The sequence below is a fragment of the Myxine glutinosa genome, chromosome 1 (assembly GCF_964187855.1).
Source record: "Myxine glutinosa chromosome 1, kmMyxGlut1.1, whole genome shotgun sequence".
Lineage (NCBI taxonomy): Eukaryota > Metazoa > Chordata > Myxini > Myxiniformes > Myxinidae > Myxine > Myxine glutinosa.
Window position 1 is genome coordinate 252928046 of NC_136261.1, and position 23441 is coordinate 252951486.

At 35.8% G+C, this 23441-nt stretch overlaps 1 protein-coding gene across 1 annotated transcript in view; it reads left to right on the forward strand.

The window, feature by feature from the left end:
• The window catches only part of LOC137436385 (NTPase KAP family P-loop domain-containing protein 1-like), an 87086-nt gene extending 66087 nt beyond the window's left edge, over nt 1–20999 (forward strand). The window contains exon 5 of the mRNA XM_068130113.2: nt 20527–20999. Coding sequence (XP_067986214.2) covers nt 20527–20853 — 327 coding nt within the window. The 3' untranslated portion in view covers nt 20854–20999. The remainder of the gene's footprint in view (nt 1–20526) is intronic.
• The last annotated feature ends 2442 nt before the right edge of the window (nt 21000–23441 follow it).

Genomic DNA, 23441 nt, shown 5'->3' on the forward strand with positions numbered 1-23441 from the left:
ATGCATATATATATATATATGTATATATATATATACATATATATATATATATATACATATATATATACATATATCGTTCGTTTTTTTTGGAGTTTAAATTTTTTTTGCTTTATAGTAGTGCCTGAGCCTTTGTAGCTACAGTGCATCCAGAAAGTATTCAGACCCCTTCACTTTTTTCACATTTTGTTATGTTGCAGCCTTGTGCTGAAATCGATTAAATTCATTTTTTCCCTCATCAATCTACACTCAATACAAATGACAATGGTAATGGAATGGTAATGACAAAGAGAAAACAGGATTTTAGAAAGTTTTGGAAATTTATTTAAAAAAAAAAAACTGAAATATCACATTGACATATGTATTCATACCCTTTGCTATGACACTTGAAATTGAGCTCAGGTGCCTCCCATTTCTCTCGATCATCTTTGAGATGTTTCTCCTCCTTGATTGGAGTCCACCTGTGGTAAATACAATTGATTGGACATGATTTGGAAAGGCACACACCTGTCTGTATAAGGTCTCACAACTGACAATGCATATCAGAGCAAAAACCAAGCCATGAGGTCGAAGGAACTGTCTACAGAGCTCAGAGACAGGATTGTGTCGAGGCACAGATCTGGGGAAGCCCACAAAAAATTTCTGCTGCATTGAAGGTTCCCAAGAGCACAGTGGCCTCCATAATTCTTAAATGGAAGAAGTTTGGAACAACCAGGACTCTTCCTAGAGCTGGCCGCCCGGCCAAACTGAGCAATCGGGGGAGAAGGGCCTTGGTAAGAGAGGTGACCAGGAACCCGATGGTCACTCTGGCTGAGCTCCAGAGATCCTGTGTGGAGATGGGAGAAACTTCCAGAAGGACAACCATCACTGCAACACTCCACCGATCTGGGCTTTATGGCAGAGTGGCCAGACGGAGGCCTCTCCTCAGAGAAAGACACATGAAAGCCCGCTTGGAGTTTGCAAAAAAGCACCTAAAGGACTCTCAGTCTGTGAGAAACAAGATTCTGTGGTCTGATGAAACTAAGATTGAACTGTTTGGCTTCCGTCTGGACACTCTGCCATAAAGCCCAGATCGGTGGAGTGTTGCAGTGATGGTTGTCCTTCTGGAAGTTTCTCCCATCTCCACACAGGATCTCTGGAGCTCAGCCAGAGTGACCATCGGGTTCCTGGTCACCTCTCTTACCAAGGCCCTTCTCCCCCGATTGCTCAGTTTGGCCGGGCGGCCAGCTCTAGGAAGAGTCCTGGTTGTTCCAAACTTCTTCCATTTAAGAATTATGGAGGCCACTGTGCTCTTGGGAACCTTCAATGCAGCAGAATTATTTTGTAGGTTTCCCAGATCTGTGCCTCGACACAATCCTGTCTCTGAGCTCTGTAGGCAGTTCCTTCTATCTCATGGCTTGGTTTTTGCTCTGAAATGCATTGTCATTTGTGAGTCCTTATACAGACAGGTGTGTGCCTTTCCAAATCATGTCCAATCAATTGAATTTACCACAAGTGGACTCCAATCAAGGTGTAGAAACATCTCAAAGATGATCAAGAGAAATGGGAGGCACCTGAGCTAAATTTAAAGTGTCATAGCAAAGGGTATTAATACTTATGTCAATGTGATATTTCCCTTTTTTCTTTTTAATAAATTTGCAAAACTTTCTAAAATCCTGTTTTCTCTTTGTCATTATGGGGTATTGAGTGTAGATTGATGAGGGAAAAAATGAATTTAAACGATTTCAGCATAAGGCTGCAACATAACAAAATGTGAAAAAAGTGAAGGAGTCTGAATACTTTCTGAATGCACTGTATATGAATATTCAATTATTCCCAATTAGTGTGTGTGTGCAATATCATATTAAATATAAATTTTCCTTATTGGGTGTAGGTAGGAAAGTGTTTTAGGCACCTACAAAAAATAGAAAAAAAAAACCCATTGATTTCTTCAAAATGCCAACAGGATCAGAAGGAGGTGCTGGGCAATGCAGGGTACTCCTGTTAGTTACTTATTAATAAACTATGTAAAGTTGTAAACTATGACATACATAATAATGATGATACATAATGATAATAAAAATGATGATAATTATCCATAATGATGATGATGATAATAATGACAATATTGAAAATGATGATAATAAAGATAACGATAATGGTATATCAAAATAATGGTACGTGAGTATGTCTATTAATTAGGTACTATTGGAACGTCAGTGCAGTACTTCTATTAATTAAGTACAATTGGAACGTCATTATGTTCTTTAATCACGTACTAATGCGATGCGAGTTCGTCTATTAATTACATACTAATGAAATGTGACTACGTCTATTAATTACGTATTGCTTAAACCTGAGTTGAACGATATGTACATCTATTAATTACGTATTATTGGAGCATGACGACGTCTATTAATTACGTGTTATTGGACCGTGACTATGTCTCCATTAACTACATCCATGAATTACGTACTATTGCAACATACCTTTTCGACCCTCGAGATTGCTTTATACCCTTCAGACAGACCCCTTAGACATCTTCAGATACTTAGAACCTTTAAATCCCTTTCAACCCTGCAGACCCTTTTAATACCTTGAGACATTCACACATTTCAAACCTTTTAATACCCTTTTGTCACTTTGGACCCCCATCGACTTTGATACCCTTTTTGAGACGTTTTAAAACCCTTTATTGGGTGTGATTTGGGTATAAAAGGTTTGAATACTCTTCACAGAGCATTGATACTGCCAAATCAGCTTCCTGAGGAAGTGTTCTACTGGGTACTTTGCCATTGACTTCCCAGCAGGAGTTGGGACAGGAATGAGGAATTTGTTACAGTGCAGGCGATAGCTCACCTCCTCGTCATGAAGGACACCATGGGATCTTTAATGTCTTCCGACTAATGCTGGGAGATGGAACGCTTGTTTAACGTCCATCCGTGGGATGGCACACATTGACGAATCACCGTGCCTGTGAAAAACCGGGATGATCGATTATAGCCGGATCGGGAATCAAACCTTATGGGTAATGTATTCCCAATCGCAAAACTGTCCCCTTAATGGAGATGTGCGAAGGCAATATGCAATGCGTTTGTGTGGCAGACGACCCTTGTTTGTCACAAATTGGGGCAGCAATGGCTGTGATGGGCCACCATTGTGTCTTGTTCTTACTATACACAGTCAGGTGGTCTTACCATTCATATATGTAAATATCTGCAGTTGGGGAATGTGTCGTCTACAATGATTTCCATTGTTGTTTTGCATGTGATGATACGAAGTGGAAATATTTGATAATGATCTGATAAATAATATTTAGCTTTTGAAATGTCACTTTGCTTTATTTATCAACTCGATGGTATTCACAGAACACTTACCCCACGCAGTCAACTTGGTGCGAGCCAACTCTTGTGTTTTTTTTAGGGTTATTTTTTTTCCGTTGATTAAATTTGGCTGTCAGACCAGGTGACTAATGGCATCATAAATTTACATTCTCCAATATAATTGTCGTGAAGATCACGTTAAAAAATGTCACTCTCATCGGACGAAGCATTGCACTCGTCGAATTACGTCATAATTCAGGAACCAATGATGTTATCGTTAATAACACTTATTCCCCATGCGGAGTTCGTTACAATGAGCCTTATTGCGACTTTATCTCCACCATTTTGCTACTTTATCACTACCTTATTGATACTTTATCTCGATCTTATTGCTACTTTATCTCTATCTTATTGATACTTTATCTCTATCTTATTGCTACTTTATCTCTACCTTATTGATACTTTATCTCTACCTTATTGATACTTTATCTCTATCTTATTGCTACTTTATCTCTATCTTATTGATACTTTATCTCGATCTTATTGCTACTTTATCTCTATCTTATTGATACTTTATCTCTATCTTATTGCTACTTTATCTCTACCTTATTGATACTTTATCTCTATCTTATTGCTACTTTATCTCTATCTTATTGATACTTTATCTCGATCTTATTGCTACTTTATCTCTATCTTATTGATACTTTATCTCTATCTTATTGCTACTTTATCTCGATCTTATTGCTACTTTATCTCTATCTTATTGATACTTTATCTCGATCTTATTGCTACTTTATCTCTATCTTATTGCTACTTTATCTCTATCTTATTGCTACTTTATCTCTATCTTATTGCTACTTTATCTCTATCTTATTGCTACTTTATCTCTATCTTATTGCTACTTTATCTCGATCTTATTGCTACTTTATCTCTATCTTATTGCTACTTTATCTCTATCTTATTGCTACTTTATCTCTACCTTATTGCTACTTTATCTCTATCTTATTGCTACTTTATCTCTATCTTATTGATACTTTATCTCGATCTTATTGCTACTTTATCTCTATCTTATTGCTACTTTATCTCTATCTTATTGCTACTTTATCTCTATCTTATTGCTACTTTATCTCTATCTTATTGCTACTTTATCTCTATCTTATTGCTACTTTATCTCTATCTTATTGCTACTTTATCTCTATCTTATTGCTACTTTATCTCTATCTTATTGCTACTTTATCTCTATCTTATTGCTACTTTATCTCTATCTTATTGCTACTTTATCTCTATCTTATTGCTACTTTATCTCTATCTTATTGCTACTTTATCTCTATCTTATTGCTACTTTATCTCTATCTTATTGCTACTTTATCTCTATCTTATTGCTACTTTATCTCTATCTTATTGCTACTTTATCTCTATCTTATTGCTACTTTATCTCTATCTTATTGCTACTTTATCTCTATCTTATTGCTACTTTATCTCTATCTTATTGCTACTTTATCTCTATCTTATTGCTACTTTATCTCTATCTTATTGCTACTTTATCTCTATCTTATTGCTACTTTATCTCTATCTTATTGCTACTTTATCTCTATCTTATTGATACTTTATCTCTATCTTATTGCTACTTTATCTCTATCTTATTGCTACTTTATCTCTATCTTATTGCTACTTTATCTCTATCTTATTGTGACTTTATCTCTATCTTATTGCTACTTTATCTCTATCTTATTGCTACTTTATCTCTATCTTATTGCTACTTTATCTCTATCTTATTGATACTTTATCTCTATCTTATTGATACTTTATCTCTATCTTATTGATACTTTATCTCTATCTTATTGCTACTTTATCTCTATCTTATTGCTACTTTATCTCTATCTTATTGATACTTTATCTCTATCTTATTGCTACTTTATCTCTATCTTATTGCTACTTTATCTCTATCTTATTGCTACTTTATCTCTATCTTATTGCTACTTTATCTCTATCTTATTGATACTTTATCTCTATCTTATTGATACTTTATCTCTATCTTATTGCTACTTTATCTCTATCTTATTGCTACTTTATCTCTATCTTATTGTGACTTTATCTCTATCTTATTGCTACTTTATCTCTATCTTATTGCTACTTTATCTCTATCTTATTGATACTTTATCTCTATCTTATTGCTACTTTATCTCTATCTTATTGATACTTTATCTCTATCTTATTGATACTTTATCTCTATCTTATTGCTACTTTATCTCTATCTTATTGCTACTTTATCTCTATCTTATTGCTACTTTATCTCTATCTTATTGCTACTTTATCTCTATCTTATTGATACTTTATCTCGATCTTATTGATACTTTATCTCTATCTTATTGATACTTTATCTCTATCTTATTGCTACTTTATCTCTATCTTATTGCTACTTTATCTCTATCTTATTGATACTTTATCTCTATCTTATTGATACTTTATCTCTATCTTATTGCTACTTTATCTCTATCTTATTGATACTTTATCTCTATCTTATTGCTACTTTATCTCTATCTTATTGATACTTTATCTCTATCTTATTGCTACTTTATCTCTATCTTATTGCTACTTTATCTCTATCTTATTGCTACTTTATCTCTATCTTATTGCTACTTTATCTCTATCTTATTGCTACTTTATCTCTATCTTATTGATACTTTATCTCGATCTTATTGCTACTTTATCTCTATCTTATTGCTACTTTATCTCTATCTTATTGCTACTTTATCTCTATCTTATTGCTACTTTATCTCTATCTTATTGCTACTTTATCTCTATCTTATTGCTACTTTATCTCTATCTTATTGCTGCTTTATCTCTATCTTATTGCTACTTTATCTCTATCTTATTGCTACTTTATCTCTATCTTATTGCTACTTTATCTCTATCTTATTGCTACTTTATCTCTATCTTATTGCTACTTTATCTCTATCTTATTGCTACTTTATCTCTATCTTATTGCTACTTTATCTCTATCTTATTGCTACTTTATCTCTATCTTATTGCTACTTTTTCTCTATCTTATTGCTACTTTATCTCTATCTTATTGCTACTTTATCTCTATCTTATTGATACTTTATCTCTATCTTATTGATACTTTATCTCTATCTTATTGCTACTTTATCTCTATCTTATTGCTACTTTATCTCTATCTTATTGCTACTTTATCTCTATCTTATTGCTACTTTATCTCTATCTTATTGATACTTTATCTCGATCTTATTGCTACTTTATCTCTATCTTATTGATACTTTATCTCTATCTTATTGCTACTTTATCTCTACCTTATTGATACTTTATCTCTATCTTATTGCTACTTTATCTCTATCTTATTGATACTTTATCTCGATCTTATTGCTACTTTATCTCTATCTTATTGATACTTTATCTCTATCTTATTGCTACTTTATCTCGATCTTATTGCTACTTTATCTCTATCTTATTGATACTTTATCTCGATCTTATTGCTACTTTATCTCTATCTTATTGCTACTTTATCTCTATCTTATTGCTACTTTATCTCTATCTTATTGCTACTTTATCTCTATCTTATTGCTACTTTATCTCTATCTTATTGCTACTTTATCTCTATCTTATTGCTACTTTATCTCGATCTTATTGCTACTTTATCTCTATCTTATTGCTACTTTATCTCTATCTTATTGCTACTTTATCTCTACCTTATTGCTACTTTATCTCTATCTTATTGCTACTTTATCTCTATCTTATTGATACTTTATCTCGATCTTATTGCTACTTTATCTCTATCTTATTGCTACTTTATCTCTATCTTATTGCTACTTTATCTCTATCTTATTGCTACTTTATCTCTATCTTATTGCTACTTTATCTCTATCTTATTGCTACTTTATCTCTATCTTATTGCTACTTTATCTCTATCTTATTGCTACTTTATCTCTATCTTATTGCTACTTTATCTCTATCTTATTGCTACTTTATCTCTATCTTATTGCTACTTTATCTCTATCTTATTGCTACTTTATCTCTATCTTATTGCTACTTTATCTCTATCTTATTGCTACTTTATCTCTATCTTATTGCTACTTTATCTCTATCTTATTGCTACTTTATCTCTATCTTATTGCTACTTTATCTCTATCTTATTGCTACTTTATCTCTATCTTATTGCTACTTTATCTCTATCTTATTGCTACTTTATCTCTATCTTATTGCTACTTTATCTCTATCTTATTGCTACTTTATCTCTATCTTATTGCTACTTTATCTCTATCTTATTGCTACTTTATCTCTATCTTATTGCTACTTTATCTCTATCTTATTGATACTTTATCTCTATCTTATTGCTACTTTATCTCTATCTTATTGCTACTTTATCTCTATCTTATTGCTACTTTATCTCTATCTTATTGTGACTTTATCTCTATCTTATTGCTACTTTATCTCTATCTTATTGCTACTTTATCTCTATCTTATTGATACTTTATCTCTATCTTATTGCTACTTTATCTCTATCTTATTGATACTTTATCTCTATCTTATTGATACTTTATCTCTATCTTATTGATACTTTATCTCTATCTTATTGCTACTTTATCTCTATCTTATTGCTACTTTATCTCTATCTTATTGATACTTTATCTCTATCTTATTGCTACTTTATCTCTATCTTATTGCTACTTTATCTCTATCTTATTGCTACTTTATCTCTATCTTATTGCTACTTTATCTCTATCTTATTGATACTTTATCTCTATCTTATTGATACTTTATCTCTATCTTATTGCTACTTTATCTCTATCTTATTGCTACTTTATCTCTATCTTATTGTGACTTTATCTCTATCTTATTGCTACTTTATCTCTATCTTATTGCTACTTTATCTCTATCTTATTGATACTTTATCTCTATCTTATTGCTACTTTATCTCTATCTTATTGATACTTTATCTCTATCTTATTGATACTTTATCTCTATCTTATTGCTACTTTATCTCTATCTTATTGCTACTTTATCTCTATCTTATTGCTACTTTATCTCTATCTTATTGCTACTTTATCTCTATCTTATTGATACTTTATCTCGATCTTATTGATACTTTATCTCTATCTTATTGATACTTTATCTCTATCTTATTGCTACTTTATCTCTATCTGATTGCTACTTTATCTCTACCTTATTGCTACTTTATCTCTATCTTATTGCTACTTTATCTCTATCTTATTGATACTTTATCTCGATCTTATTGCTACTTTATCTCTATCTTATTGCTACTTTATCTCTATCTTATTGCTACTTTATCTCTATCTTATTGCTACTTTATCTCTATCTTATTGCTACTTTATCTCTATCTTATTGCTACTTTATCTCTATCTTATTGCTACTTTATCTCTATCTTATTGCTACTTTATCTCTATCTTATTGCTACTTTATCTCTATCTTATTGCTACTTTATCTCTATCTTATTGCTACTTTATCTCTATCTTATTGCTACTTTATCTCTATCTTATTGCTACTTTATCTCTATCTTATTGCTACTTTATCTCTATCTTATTGCTACTTTATCTCTATCTTATTGCTACTTTATCTCTATCTTATTGCTACTTTATCTCTATCTTATTGCTACATTATCTCTGTCTTATTGATACTTTATCTCTATCTTATTAATACTTTATCTCTATCTTATTGATACTTTATCTCTATCTTATTGATACTTTTGTGGTGAAATGAAACGATTCACCAGGAAAACTCCTAACGTGAGCTTTTATTCACTTGAATGCAACTCATCTACAAAGAAAACACAAAAGCTAATAAGCAAGCATCCCAGAGCACCTTCATCAACATTACGCCATTACAGGCATATAAGCAAATATATAAAGCACGTCCTTTAGCAATCTTACCAACTTGAAGGCACAGAACAGCTGAATGAAACCCCCTTACGCACAGACAGTATATAAATCCTTCCCCGCGTGGTGGACACAGGAATAGCATCATAAGAGGTGCATGTATGTAATGAAGGCCATTACTCAGATGGAACTAATGATTCATGACAACTTTATCTCTATCTTATTGATACTTTATCTCTATCTTATTGCTACTGTTACATGCTCCTCCCCAAACCCCGGTCACGGTGTACCTCCGAGCCCCGAAAGGAGTCACGGCAGAAAGATGTGTTATTATGTGTGTCAATGACCAATGGTGAAACCACACCAATCGATTGTTACCAAAAAACAAGTATTGTATTAATGTCACACAAGAATAACAGCACAAGTACAATATACTTTCAATTGCACAACCAAAATACCATATAATTCCTATAATGGTGCCATCAGTTTCTTACTCAATAACTCACTGTGCTCCAAGTGAGCGAAAAGAACATTCCCCAAAGTCTCTGTCCCGGCACCAAGCCAAAGTCGATCCACGCTCCGGTGATCGCAAGAAAAAGGTCGTATCGAGACCAGAATCCAGGTCGGCTGACAGTCAACGCTGCAAAAGAGGCGCAAAGGAGCACCCAAAAGGCGACTGGGAAATCACACCTTCGGGTATGACCATTCAACGGCTCCCAAACGGAGGACCGCAAATTCCCACTCGAAATCCACGTTACACACGCAAACCAGGCTAACGGCTGGGTGCGGTGAAATGGCTGGAGCGAGGTGAAAAGGCTGGAGCGATGCGAAATGGCGGGGAGCGAGGCGAAATGGCGGGCGGGCCCGTAATGGAGGCGTACCTGCTCTCCAACAACGATTCTCTTCGGAATCAACCGCAAAACCCGTCACGCAGGTTTATCTGTCACAGCGATCACAACTCTGTCACAGGAATCCCTTTCCCGGGAAAACCAAAGTTCGCTCGTGACCCACGTTCGCCAGCGTCTCATCGAGACTTCAAAGCAGCTCGGCTTTTTCTTCCCGACCTCTCTTGCTCCGCTTTTCGCTTCCTCCTCCTCTTATTCCGGTTTCTCCCGATCCGGTTTCCGGTTTCTTTTAAAACACTAATTTTTTACCTTTTGAAAACAGTTATCTCCATTTCACTCAAACGATAACAATAATAGTACATGGAACCAAAAATGCTTACAGTGGATGAAAACCACAATGACGGAAATGACGAATCCGTAACACTACTTTATCACTACCTTATTGCTACTTTATCTCTATCTTATTGCTAATTTAGCTCTATCTTATTGCTACTTTATCTCGATCTTATTGCTACTTTATCTCTATCTTATTGCTACTTTATCTCTATCTTATTGCTACTTTATCTCTATCTTATTGCTACTTTATCTCTATCTTATTGCTACTTTATCTCTATCTTATTGCTACTTTATCTCTATCTTATTGCTACTTTATCTCTATCTTATTGCTACTTTATCTCTATCTTATTGCTACTTTATCTCTATCTTATTGCTACTTTATCTCTATCTTATTGCTACTTTATCTCTATCTTATTGCTACTTTATCTCTATCTTATTGCTACTTTATCTCTATCTTATTGATACTTTATCTCTATCTTATTGATACTTTATCTCTATCTTATTGATACTTTATCTCTATCTTATTGCTACTTTATCTCTATCTTATTGCTACTTTATCTCTATCTTATTGCTACTTTATCTCTATCTTATTGCTACTTTATCTCTATCTTATTGCTACTTTATCTCTATCTTATTGCTACTTTATCTCTATCTTATTGCTACTTTATCTCTATCTTATTGCTACTTTATCTCTATCTTATTGCTACTTTATCTCTATCTTATTGCTACTTTATCTCTATCTTATTGATACTTTATCTCTATCTTATTGCTACTTTATCTCTATCTTATTGCTACTTTATCTCTATCTTATTGCTACTTTATCTCTATCTTATTGTGACTTTATCTCTATCTTATTGCTACTTTATCTCTATCTTATTGCTACTTTATCTCTATCTTATTGCTACTTTATCTCTATCTTATTGCTACTTTTTCTCTATCTTATTGCTACTTTATCTCTATCTTATTGCTACTTTATCTCTATCTTATTGCTACTTTATCTCTATCTTATTGCTACTTTATCTCTATCTTATTGCTACTTTATCTCTATCTTATTGCTACTTTATCTCTATCTTATTGCTACTTTATCTCTATCTTATTGCTACTTTATCTCTATCTTATTGCTACTTTATCTCTATCTTATTGCTACTTTATCTCTATCTTATTGATACTTTATCTCTATCTTATTGCTACTTTATCTCTATCTTATTGCTACTTTATCTGTATCTTATTGCTACTTTATCTCTATCTTATTGTGACTTTATCTCTATCTTATTGCTACTTTATCTCTATCTTATTGCTACTTTATCTCTATCTTATTGATACTTTATCTCTATCTTATTGCTACTTTATCTCTATCTTATTGATACTTTATCTCTATCTTATTGATACTTTATCTCTATCTTATTGATACTTTATCTCTATCTTATTGCTACTTTATCTCTATCTTATTGCTACTTTATCTCTATCTTATTGATACTTTATCTCTATCTTATTGCTACTTTATCTCTATCTTATTGCTACTTTATCTCTATCTTATTGCTACTTTATCTCTATCTTATTGCTACTTTATCTCTATCTTATTGATACTTTATCTCTATCTTATTGATACTTTATCTCTATCTTATTGCTACTTTATCTCTATCTTATTGCTACTTTATCTCTATCTTATTGTGACTTTATCTCTATCTTATTGCTACTTTATCTCTATCTTATTGCTACTTTATCTCTATCTTATTGATACTTTATCTCTATCTTATTGCTACTTTATCTCTATCTTATTGATACTTTATCTCTATCTTATTGATACTTTATCTCTATCTTATTGCTACTTTATCTCTATCTTATTGATACTTTATCTCTATCTTATTGCTACTTTATCTCTATCTTATTGCTACTTTATCTCTATCTTATTGATACTTTATCTCTATCTTATTGATACTTTATCTCTATCTTATTGATACTTTATCTCTATCTTATTGCTACTTTATCTCTATCTTATTGCTACTTTATCTCTATCTTATTGATACTTTATCTCTATCTTATTGCTACTTTATCTCTATCTTATTGATACTTTATCGCTATCTTATTGCTACTTTATCTCTATCTTATTGATACTTTATCTCTATCTTATTGCTACTTTATCTCTTCTATCTTATTGCTACTTTATCTCTATCTTATTGCTACTTTATCTCTATCTTATTGCTACTTTATCTCTATCTTATTGCTACTTTATCTCTATCTTATTGCTACTTTATCTCTATCTTATTGATACTTTATCTCTATCTTATTGATACTTTATCTCTATCTTATTGCTACTTTATCTCTATCTTATTGCTACTTTATCTCTATCTTATTGCTACTTTATCTCTATCTTATTGCTACTTTATCTCTATCTTATTGCTACTTTATCTCTATCTTATTGCTACTTTATCTCTATCTTATTGATACTTTATCTCTATCTTATTGATACTTTATCTCTATCTTATTGATACTTTATCTCTATCTTATTGACACTTTATCTCTAATTGATACTTTATCTCTATCTTATTGATACTTTATCTCGATCTTATTGACACTTTATCTCTATCTTATTGATACTTTATCTCGATATGCTGATGCTGATTGCTGATGACTCCACTCTCTGCCGCTCCATTCCTCTTCCCTCAGATCGGCAGTCTGCAGCCTCCTCACTCTCTGAAGACCTGGACAAAATCACAGACTGGTCAAACAAGTGGAACATGTCTTTCAATCCTGACAAATCTCACACTCTTACTATGTCTCTCCGAAAAGATCGACTGGACAACCCTCCCATCTACTTTCTCAACAATCCTCTCCAAGAAGTTCTGTCGCTCAATATTTTGGGTCTCACTATCTGCCATGATCTTTCTTGGGAAAACCACATTTCCAAGCTGGCCTCCAAAGCCAGTCGCCGACTGGGCATCCTCCGTCGTGCGAAGTCCTTCCTAGGCACACCTGAGCTCCTCACCACATACAAGGCTTTCATCCGCAGCTCAATGGAATACTGTTCTCCCCTATGGGCCGGTGCTCCTGCCTCACACCTAGCTCGGCTTCATGCTGTTGAATCCAAAGCTTTCAGAATCATTGGAATCTCCCGCGATGAAGTGGGCCTTTCACTCACTGAGGGCCTCTGAGGGCCTTTCACTCACTCACCGCAGGCAGGTAGGTGGTCTTTCTGTCTTCTACCGAATCCTCTCCGGCCTTGCTCCCCCAGCTCTCTCTGTGCTCTGTCCCCCAAATATTCCTACAGGTCGCACAAGATCTGCCAGCAACCCTCTGATGGTTACACTGCCGAAATCTCGGCTCTCTGCTCACCTTCACTCTTTCATTCCTCTTTTCTCCCGCCTCTGGAACAAACTCCCACACTCCCTTCAATCCCACTCCTCCCTCCAGGTCTTTAAAACAGCTGTTCACCACCATCTCTTATCTTCCCCCATCCAAAACCTTGATCTTTTCTACCCCCACTAATTCACCCCAGATCCACCTTGTTTGAAATTCCAACTTCTTTCCTGGAAGTCCTGGCAGTGTCCATATGTTTTATACCTCTCCCACCGCCCCCCCCCCCCCCCAAAGCCCTCTCCCTCCCACAGATCTCTCGATGTCTCCATGTCTCTCGGTCCCTGCTCTCAAATGTTGTGTTTGTGTCCTTCCCCCTCTCTCCCCATCTTGTCTACCGCTCCCGATGTTTTATGTGTCGGTTTGTCTGTTTGTCTTTCTGTGTGATTAATGTTCGCTCTTTCACGAGCCTCGATCTTGTATACAAAAAACAAACAAACAAAAAAAAGCTTCTTGCTACTTTATCACTTCTGATTGCTACTTTATCTCTATCTTATTGCTCCTTTATCTCTATCTTATTGATACTTTATCTCTATCTTATTGCTACTTTATCTCTATCTTATTGACACTTTATCTCTATCTTATTGATACTTTATCTTTATCTTATTGCTACTTTATCTCTACCATTTTGCTACTTTATCACTACCTTATTGATGCTTTATCTCTATCTTATTGCTACTTTATCTCTATCTTATTGCTACTTTATCTCTATCTTATTGATACTTTATCTCTATGTTATTGCTACTTTATCTTTATCTTATTGCTACTTTATCTCTATCTTATTGCTACTTTATCTCTATCTTATTGATACTTTATCTCTATCTTATTGCTACTTTATCTCTACCTTATTGATACTTTATCTCTATCTTATTGATACTTTATCTCTATCTTATTGCTACTTTATCTCTATCTTATTGCTACTTTATCTCTATCTTATTGCGACTTTATCTCTATCTTATTGCTACTTTATCTCTATCTTATTGCTACTTTATCTCTATCTTATTGACACTTTATCTCTATCTTATTGATACTTTATCTCTATCTTATTGATACTTTATCTCTATCTTATTGATACTTTATCTCTATCTTATTGCTACTTTATCTCTATCTTATTGCTACTTTATCTCTATCTTATTGCTACTTTATCTCTGTCTTATTGATACTTTATCTCTATCTTATTGCTACTTTATCTCTATCTTATTGACACTTTATCTCTATCTTATTGATACTTTATCTCTGTCTTATTAATACTTTATCTCTATCTTATTGATACTTTATCTCTATCTTATTGCTACTTTATCTCTATGTTATTGCTACTTTATCTCTATCTTATTGCTACTTTATCTCTATCTTATTGCTACATTATCTCTGTCTTATTGATACTTTATCTCTATCTTATTAATACTTTATCTCTATCTTATTGATGCCATGCGTGGAGATGGAAATCTCCACGCATGGCTGGCGGACTTCCTCTCTAGTCGTCGTCAACGTGTGGCCCTGAATGGGTTTCTCTCATCTCCTCTTCCTGTTCAGGCTGGAGTTCCCCAAGGCAGTGTTCTGGGCCCCGTGCTTTTTCTGGTCTTCATCAATGATCTCTCTGACTCTCTCGAAAATCCTCTCTATCTCTTTGCTGATGACTCCACTCTCTGCCGCTCCATTCCTCTTCCCTCAGATCGGCAGTCTGCTGCCTCCTCACTCTCTGAAGACCTGGACAAAATCACAGACTGGTCAAACAAGTGGAACATGTCTTTCAATTGTGACAAATCTCACACTCTTACTATGTCTCTCCGAAAAGATCGACTGGACAACCCTCCCATCTACTTTCTCAACAATCCTCTCCAAGAAGTTCTGTCGCTCAAGATTTTGGGTCTCACTATCTGCCATGATCTTTCTTGGGAAAACCACATTTCCAAGCTGGCCTCCAAAGCCAGTCGCCGACTGGGCATCCTCCGTCGTGCGAAGTCCTTCCTCGGCACACCTGAGCTCCTCACCACATACAAGGCTTTCATCCGCAGCTCAATGGAATACTGTTCTCCACTATGGGCCGGTGCTCCTGCCTCACACCTAGCTCGGCTTCACGCTGTTGAAACCAAAGCTTTCAGAATTATTGGAATCTCCCGCGATGAAGCTATCTCTGAGGGCCTTTCACTCACTCACCGCAGGCAGGTAGGTGGTCTTTCTGTCTTCTACCGACTCCTCTCCGGCCTTGCACCCCCAGCTCTCTCTGTGCTCTGTCCCCCAAATATTCCTACAGGTCGCACAAGATCTGCCAGCAACCCTCTGATGGTTAAACTGCCGAAATCTCGGCTCTCCGCTCACCTTCACTCTTTCATTCCTCTTTTCTCCCGCCTCTGGAACAAACTCCCTCACTCCCTTCAATCCCACTCCTCCCTCCAGGTCTTTAAAACAGCTGTTCACCACCATCTCTTATCTTCCCCCATCCAAAACCTTGATCTTTTCTACCCCCGCTAATTCACCCCAGATCCACCTTGTTTGAAATTCCAACTTCTTTCCTGGAAGTCCTGGCAGTGTCCATATGTTTTATACCTCTCCCACTGCCCCCTTCCCACGCCCCCCCCCCCCCAAAGCCCTCGCCCTCTCTCAGATCTCTCGATGTCTCCATGTCTCTCGGTCCCTGCTCTCAAATGTTGTGTTTGTGTCCTTCCCCCTCTCTCCCCATCTTGTCTACCGCTCCCTATGTTATATGTTTTATGTGTCGGTTTGTCTTTCTGTGTGATTAATGTTCGCTCTTTCACGAGCCTCGATATTGTATACAAAAAAAAAAAAAAAAAAAAAAAAAAAAAAAAAAAAAAAAAAAAAAAAAAAAAAAAAAAAAAAAAAAAAAAAATCTCTATCTTATTGATACTTTATCTCTATCTTATTGATACTTTTGTGGTGAAATGAAACGATTCACCAGGAAAACTCCTAACGTGAGCTTTTATTCACTTGAATGCAACTCATCTACAAAGAAAACACAAAAGCTAATAAGCAAGCATCCCAGAGCACCTTCATCAACATTACGCCATTACAGGCATATAAGCAAATATATAAAGCACGTCCTTTAGCAATCTTACCAACTTGAAGGCACAGAACAGCTGAATGAAACCCCCTTACGCACAGACAGTATATAAATCCTTCCCCGCGTGGTGGACACAGGAATAGCATCATAAGAGGTGCATGTATGTAATGAAGGCCATTACTCAGATGGAACTAATGATTCATGACAACTTTATCTCTATCTTATTGATACTTTATCTCTATCTTATTGCTACTGTTACATGCTCCTCCCCAAACCCCGGTCACGGTGTACCTCCGAGCCCCGAAAGGAGTCACGGCAGAAAGATGTGTTATTATGTGTGTCAATGACCAATGGTGAAACCACACCAATCGATTGTTACCAAAAAACAAGTATTGTATTAATGTCACACAAGAATAACAGCACAAGTACAATATACTTTCAATTGCACAACCAAAATACCATATAATTCCTATAATGGTGCCATCAGTTTCTTACTCAATAACTCACTGTGCTCCAAGTGAGCGAAAAGAACATTCCCCAAAGTCTCTGTCCCGGCACCAAGCCAAAGTCGATCCACGCTCCGGTGATCGCAAGAAAAAGGTCGTATCGAGACCAGAATCCAGGTCGGCTGACAGTCAACGCTGCAAAAGAGGCGCAAAGGAGCACCCAAAAGGCGACTGGGAAATCACACCTTCGGGTATGACCATTCAACGGCTCCCAAACGGAGGACCGCAAATTCCCACTCGAAATCCACGTTACACACGCAAACCAGGCTAACGGCTGGGTGCGGTGAAATGGCTGGAGCGAGGTGAAAAGGCTGGAGCGATGCGAAATGGCGGGAGCGAGGCGAAATGGCGGGCGGGCCCGTAATGGAGGCGTACCTGCTCTCCAACAACGATTCTCTTCGGAATCAACCGCAAAACCCGTCACGCAGGTTTATCTGTCACAGCGATCACAACTCTGTCACAGGAATCCCTTTCCCGGGAAAACCAAAGTTCGCTCGTGACCCACGTTCGCCAGCGTCTCATCGAGACTTCAAAGCAGCTCGGCTTTTTCTTCCCGACCTCTCTTGCTCCGCTTTTCGCTTCCTCCTCCTCTTATTCCGGTTTCTCCCGATCCGGTTTCCGGTTTCTTTTAAAACACTAATTTTTTACCTTTTGAAAACAGTTATCTCCATTTCACTCAAACGATAACAATAATAGTACATGGAACCAAAAATGCTTACAGTGGATGAAAACCACAATGACGGAAATGACGAATCCGTAACACTACTTTATCACTACCTTATTGCTACTTTATCTCTATCTTATTGCTAATTTAGCTCTATCTTATTGCTACTTTATCTCTATCTTATTGCTACTTTATCACGACCTTATTGATACTTTATCGCTATCTTATTGATACTTTATCTCTATCTTATTGATACTTTATCTCGATCTTATTGATACTTTATCTCTATCTTATTGCTACTTTATCTCGATCTTATTGCTACTTTATCTCTATCTTATTGATACTTTATCTCGATCTTATTGCTACTTTGTCTCTACCTTTTTGCTATTTCATCACGACCTTATTGCTGCTTTATCACTACCTTATTGATGCTTTATCACTACCTTATTGCTACTTTATCTCTACCTTATTGCTACTTTATCCCTATCTTATTGCTACTTTATCTCTATCTTATTGATACTTTATCTCCATCTTATTGCTACTTTATCTCCACCTTATTGCTACTTTATCTCTATCTTATTGATACTTTATCTCTATCTTATTGCTACTTTATCACTACCTTATTTCTACTTTATCACTACCTTATTTCAACTTTATCACGACCTTATTTCAACTTTATCACGACCTTATTTCTACTTAATCTCTATCTTATTTCTACTTTATCTCTATCTTATTGCTACTTTATCTCTACCTTATTTCTACTTTATCTCTACCTAATTGCTACTTTATCACGACCTTATTGCTACTTAATGTCTATCTTATTGCTACTTTATCTCTATCTGATTGCTACTTTATCTCTATATTATTGCTGCTTTATCTCTATCTTATTGATACTTTATCTATATCTTATTGATACTTTATCACTGCCTTATTTCTAATTTATCTCTACCTTACTGCTACTTTATCACTACCTTATTTCTATTTTATCACTACCTTATTGCTACTTTATCACTACCTTATTTCTACTTTATCTCTATCTTATTGTTACTTTATCACTACCTTATTTCTATTTTATCTCTATCTTATTTCTACTTTATCTCTATCTTATTGATACTTTATCGCTATCTTATTGATACTTTATCACTACCTTATTTCTAATTTATCGCTACCTTACTGCTACTTTATCACTGCCTTATTTCTATTTTATCACTACCTTATTGCTACTTTATCTCTCCCTTATTTCTACTTAATCGCTACCTTATTGCTACTTTATCACTACCTTATTGCTACTTTATCACTACCTTATTTCTACTTTATCTCTATCTTGTTGTTACTTTATCACTACCTTATTTCTACTTTATCTCTATCTTATTTCTACTTTATCTCTATCTTATTGTTACTTTATCTCCATGTTATTGCTACTTTATCTCCATCTTATTGCTACTTTATCTCTGTCTTATTGCTACTTTATCACTACCTTATTGTTACTTCATCTCCATCTTATTGCTACTTTATCTCTATCTTATTGCTACTTTATCTGTATCTTATTTCTACTTTATCTCTATCTTATTGTTACTTTATCTCCATCTTATTGCTACTTTATCTCTATCTTATTGCTACTTTATCTGTATCTTATTTCTACTTTATCTCTATCTTATTGTTACTTTATCTCCATCTTATTGCTGCTTTATCTCTATCTTATTGCTACTTTATCTGTATCTTATTTCTACTTTATCTCTATCTTATTGTTACTTTATCTCCATCTTATTGCTACTTTATCTCTATCTTATTGCTACTTTATCTGGATCTTATTTCTACTTTATCTCTATCTTATTGTTACTTTATCTCTATCTTATTGCTACTTTATCTCTATCTTATTGCTGCTACCTTATCTCTATCTTATTGCTGCTTTATCTGTATCTTATTGCTACTTTATCTCTATCTTATTGCTACTTTATCTCCATCTTATTGCTACTTTATCTCTATCTTATTGCTACTTTATCTCTATCTTATTGATACTTTATCTCTATCTTGTTGATACTTTATCTCTATCTTATTGATACTTTATCTCTATCTTATTGATACTTTATCTCTATCTTGTTGATACTTTATCTCTATCTTATTTCTACTTTATCTCTATCTTGTTGATACTTTATCTCTATCTTATTTCTACTTTATCTCTATCTTATTGCTACTTTATCTCTATCTTATTGCTACTTTATCTCTATCTTATTGCTACTTTATCTCTATCTTATTGCTACTTTATCTCTATCTTATTGCTACTTTATCTCGATGTTATTGCTACTTTATCTCTATCTTATTGATACTTTACCTCTATGTTATTGCTACTTTATCTCTACCTTATTGATACTTTATCTATATCTTATTGATACTTTATCTCTATCTTATTGATACTTTGTCTCATATATCGCTACTTTATCTCTATCTTATTGCTACTTTATGTCTATCTTATTGCTGCTTTATCTCTACCTTATTGCTACCTTATCTCTATCTTATTGCTACTTTATCTCTACCTTATTGCTACTTTATCTCTATCTTATTGCTACTTTATCTCTATCTAATTGCTACTTTATCTCTATCTTATTGCTACTTTATCTCTACCTTTTTTTTCCCTCCCTGTCCGATAACAGCTCGAAAATTTTTTTAAGGACAACAAACGTCTGAGTGTGTACAAGCAGTGTATTATGGAAGAGGACATCACTGGCAAAGTACTTCTCCACAGCTCGGAGTCTGAGATTCAAGCAGTGCTGAACATGAGGCTTGCAGACTGGGTCCTGTTTCGCGCCCATTTTCTTCTGGGCCCCAGGCATTCTGACCCTATGGCCTACAGCAGCATCAACCAGAGGAGCAAGGTAATCGGAGAGAAGAAGCACACGGAACCTCCAAAAGAATCAAATATTGATACTTTGGTGATGTCCCAGAAGTTCAAAACCATATCTGAAACGACGAACGTCTGAACCACAGCTTCACAGATTGAGGGACCACCTGCATGCACTATACAGAGTATGTATTTATTGTTCCAAAAAAGGCAGAGCCAACCAACAAATCCGACAATCAAACAAGAAAGTGGAGACTTAGCCTTAGCTGATATTTCATCATTGGTCCAATAACTTCCTTAAGCCTATTCTCCAGCCCTGCAGCCATTTTGTATGTGATTCAGAGCTCATTCCAAAACATGGAATTTTTTTTACCTCTGCCACCAAAGGTGGATGGAGGTTATGTTTTCACCCCTGTCTGTCTGTCTGTTTGTGAACAAAATATCGCAAAAAGTTGTGGACGGATTCGGACGAAATTTGGCAGAGATGTAGCGTATATCACAAGGACGAAATTATTAGATTTTGGTGAAGATCCGGATTCGGATCCGGCTTCCAGAATTTTAAGTGATTCTTCACCATTGGGAGATAGGGCGAAAAACGATACAACACAACAACAACAGGCATTTTAAGGCCATTTTCCCTGCAAGAGCGGGGGTTAGCCTTGCGGTCCCCATGACAATGTTCTCCATTTTGCCCTATTTTCTGCATCTCCCCTTGTTAACCCCCTTGCCCGCATTTCCTCTTCGACCATATTTAGCCAGGTCTTTCTCGGTCTTCCCCGTCCTCTACTTCCTTCTACATTCATTTCCATCACTCTTCTCATCCAGTCACTTTCATCCTTCCTCAACACATGACCAAACCATCTCAACCTGTTTCTCTTCACAGCATCCATCACAGGCTCTATTCCCATCATATTTCGCAATTCATCATTTGTCTTCCTCTCTCTCAACGATACTCCACACATCCGCCGAACCATTCGCATTTCCACCCTTTCCAGCCTTCGTTGCTGCTCTACGTTCATTACCCATGTCTCGCTCCAATAAATCATATCACTTCTCACACAAGCAGCATACACCTTTCCCTTCAGCTTCAACGACACTCCCCTCCTCGTCAGCACGCCACTCAGTTCCCGAAAGTTCTTCCATGCACATCTCACTCGAGCAACCGTTGCCGAGTCTGATCCACCTTCTCCATTCAGCATGTCTCCTAGGTAACAAAATGTTTTCACACCTTCCAGCTTCACGCCATCTCCAAGATCCAACTCAACATTTCCTCCATCTGCAGCTCCCTCTGTGCACACCTTACACTTGAATGTAGCTGCCACACTGGTTAATGACCCTCTCAAGCCACTACATTTTTGATGAACCCACTCAGCGCACATTGTACATTGAATGGAATTCACTCCGACACCCTTCCTGCACACAGCACACGGCCACTTCCCAGTTTTTTCCAGCCCAACACATGCTTTACCACTTGCCATCACCTTCGTTTTTCCGATATTCACCTTCAGACCTTTTGTCTCCATACATTCCTTCCACTTGTTCATCTTGTCCTTCAGTCCATCCATACTTTCTGCAATCAACACCAGATCATCTGCATACAACAACTCCCACGGTAAACCCTCCTTTACGTTCTGAGCCAGCACCTCCATCACAGCTACAAATAGTAGTGGACTTAGTACCGACGCCTGATGCACTCCCACCTTCACCTCAAACTTATCACTGTTCCCGTCCTCCGTCCTTACAGCTGTGCGCGCTCTTTTGTACATTGCCATCACCACTCTGATCAACCATTCCTCCATTCCTAACTTCCTCAATGCCCATGTCACTACTTCACGTGGAAGCCTATCGAATGCTTTCTCCAGATCAACAAATCCAAGAAACAACTTCTTCCTCTTCTCCATATACTTCTCCTGCAACTGCCTCACAATAAAAAGCACGTCTGTCGTTCCTCTTCCTGGCATAAATCCAAACTGCATTTCGTCAATCTTCACTTTCTTCCTTATCCTCCTCTCCAACACCCTTTCCAATACCTTCATTCCATGCTCCAATAACTTTATCGCTCGATACGAGCCACAGTCCAGAGGGTCACCTTTCCCCTTGTATAGAGGGACGAGGTTACTCAGTTCCCAATCCACCGGAATGCTGCCTTCTTTCAAGGGCGAAAAACGATACATAGCAGGATATCTCAAAAAGATATGGGTTGGGTGTCTGACAAGGAAAAATCGATTCCATTTTGGTGAAGATCTGAATATGGATTCGGTTATGAGAATTATTTGATTTTTAAAGTGATTCTTCACCATTGGGAGATCGGGCTAAAAACGATAGATAGCAGGATATCTCAAGAGTCTATGGCCGGATTTGAACGAAACTTGTTGGACAGGTTGTGTGTGTGACAAGGAAAAATCAAATAATGTTGCTACATTATATAAATTCTGTATTGTGATTTTCTTGTCTACTCTGAGATACAAAACATAAACTGTTCAACAGGTGGAGGTATGCTCTCCACTGAGTGTCGTTCTAGTTTTTGTCATTCCATCATCATTGCGGTTCTGCTCTTTCTAAAATCGTAACTGGCATAATCTGGTGTTCGGGATGTGATGTACATGAGTGCTAATGCAAACATATTCATAGAAGCACTTCAGAGCAGGCAGGTGGGATCCCATCCGTCATGTGCCGGAGGTGGAGTATTAGCTTAAGGAAGTTATTGGACCATTAATTAAATCTGTA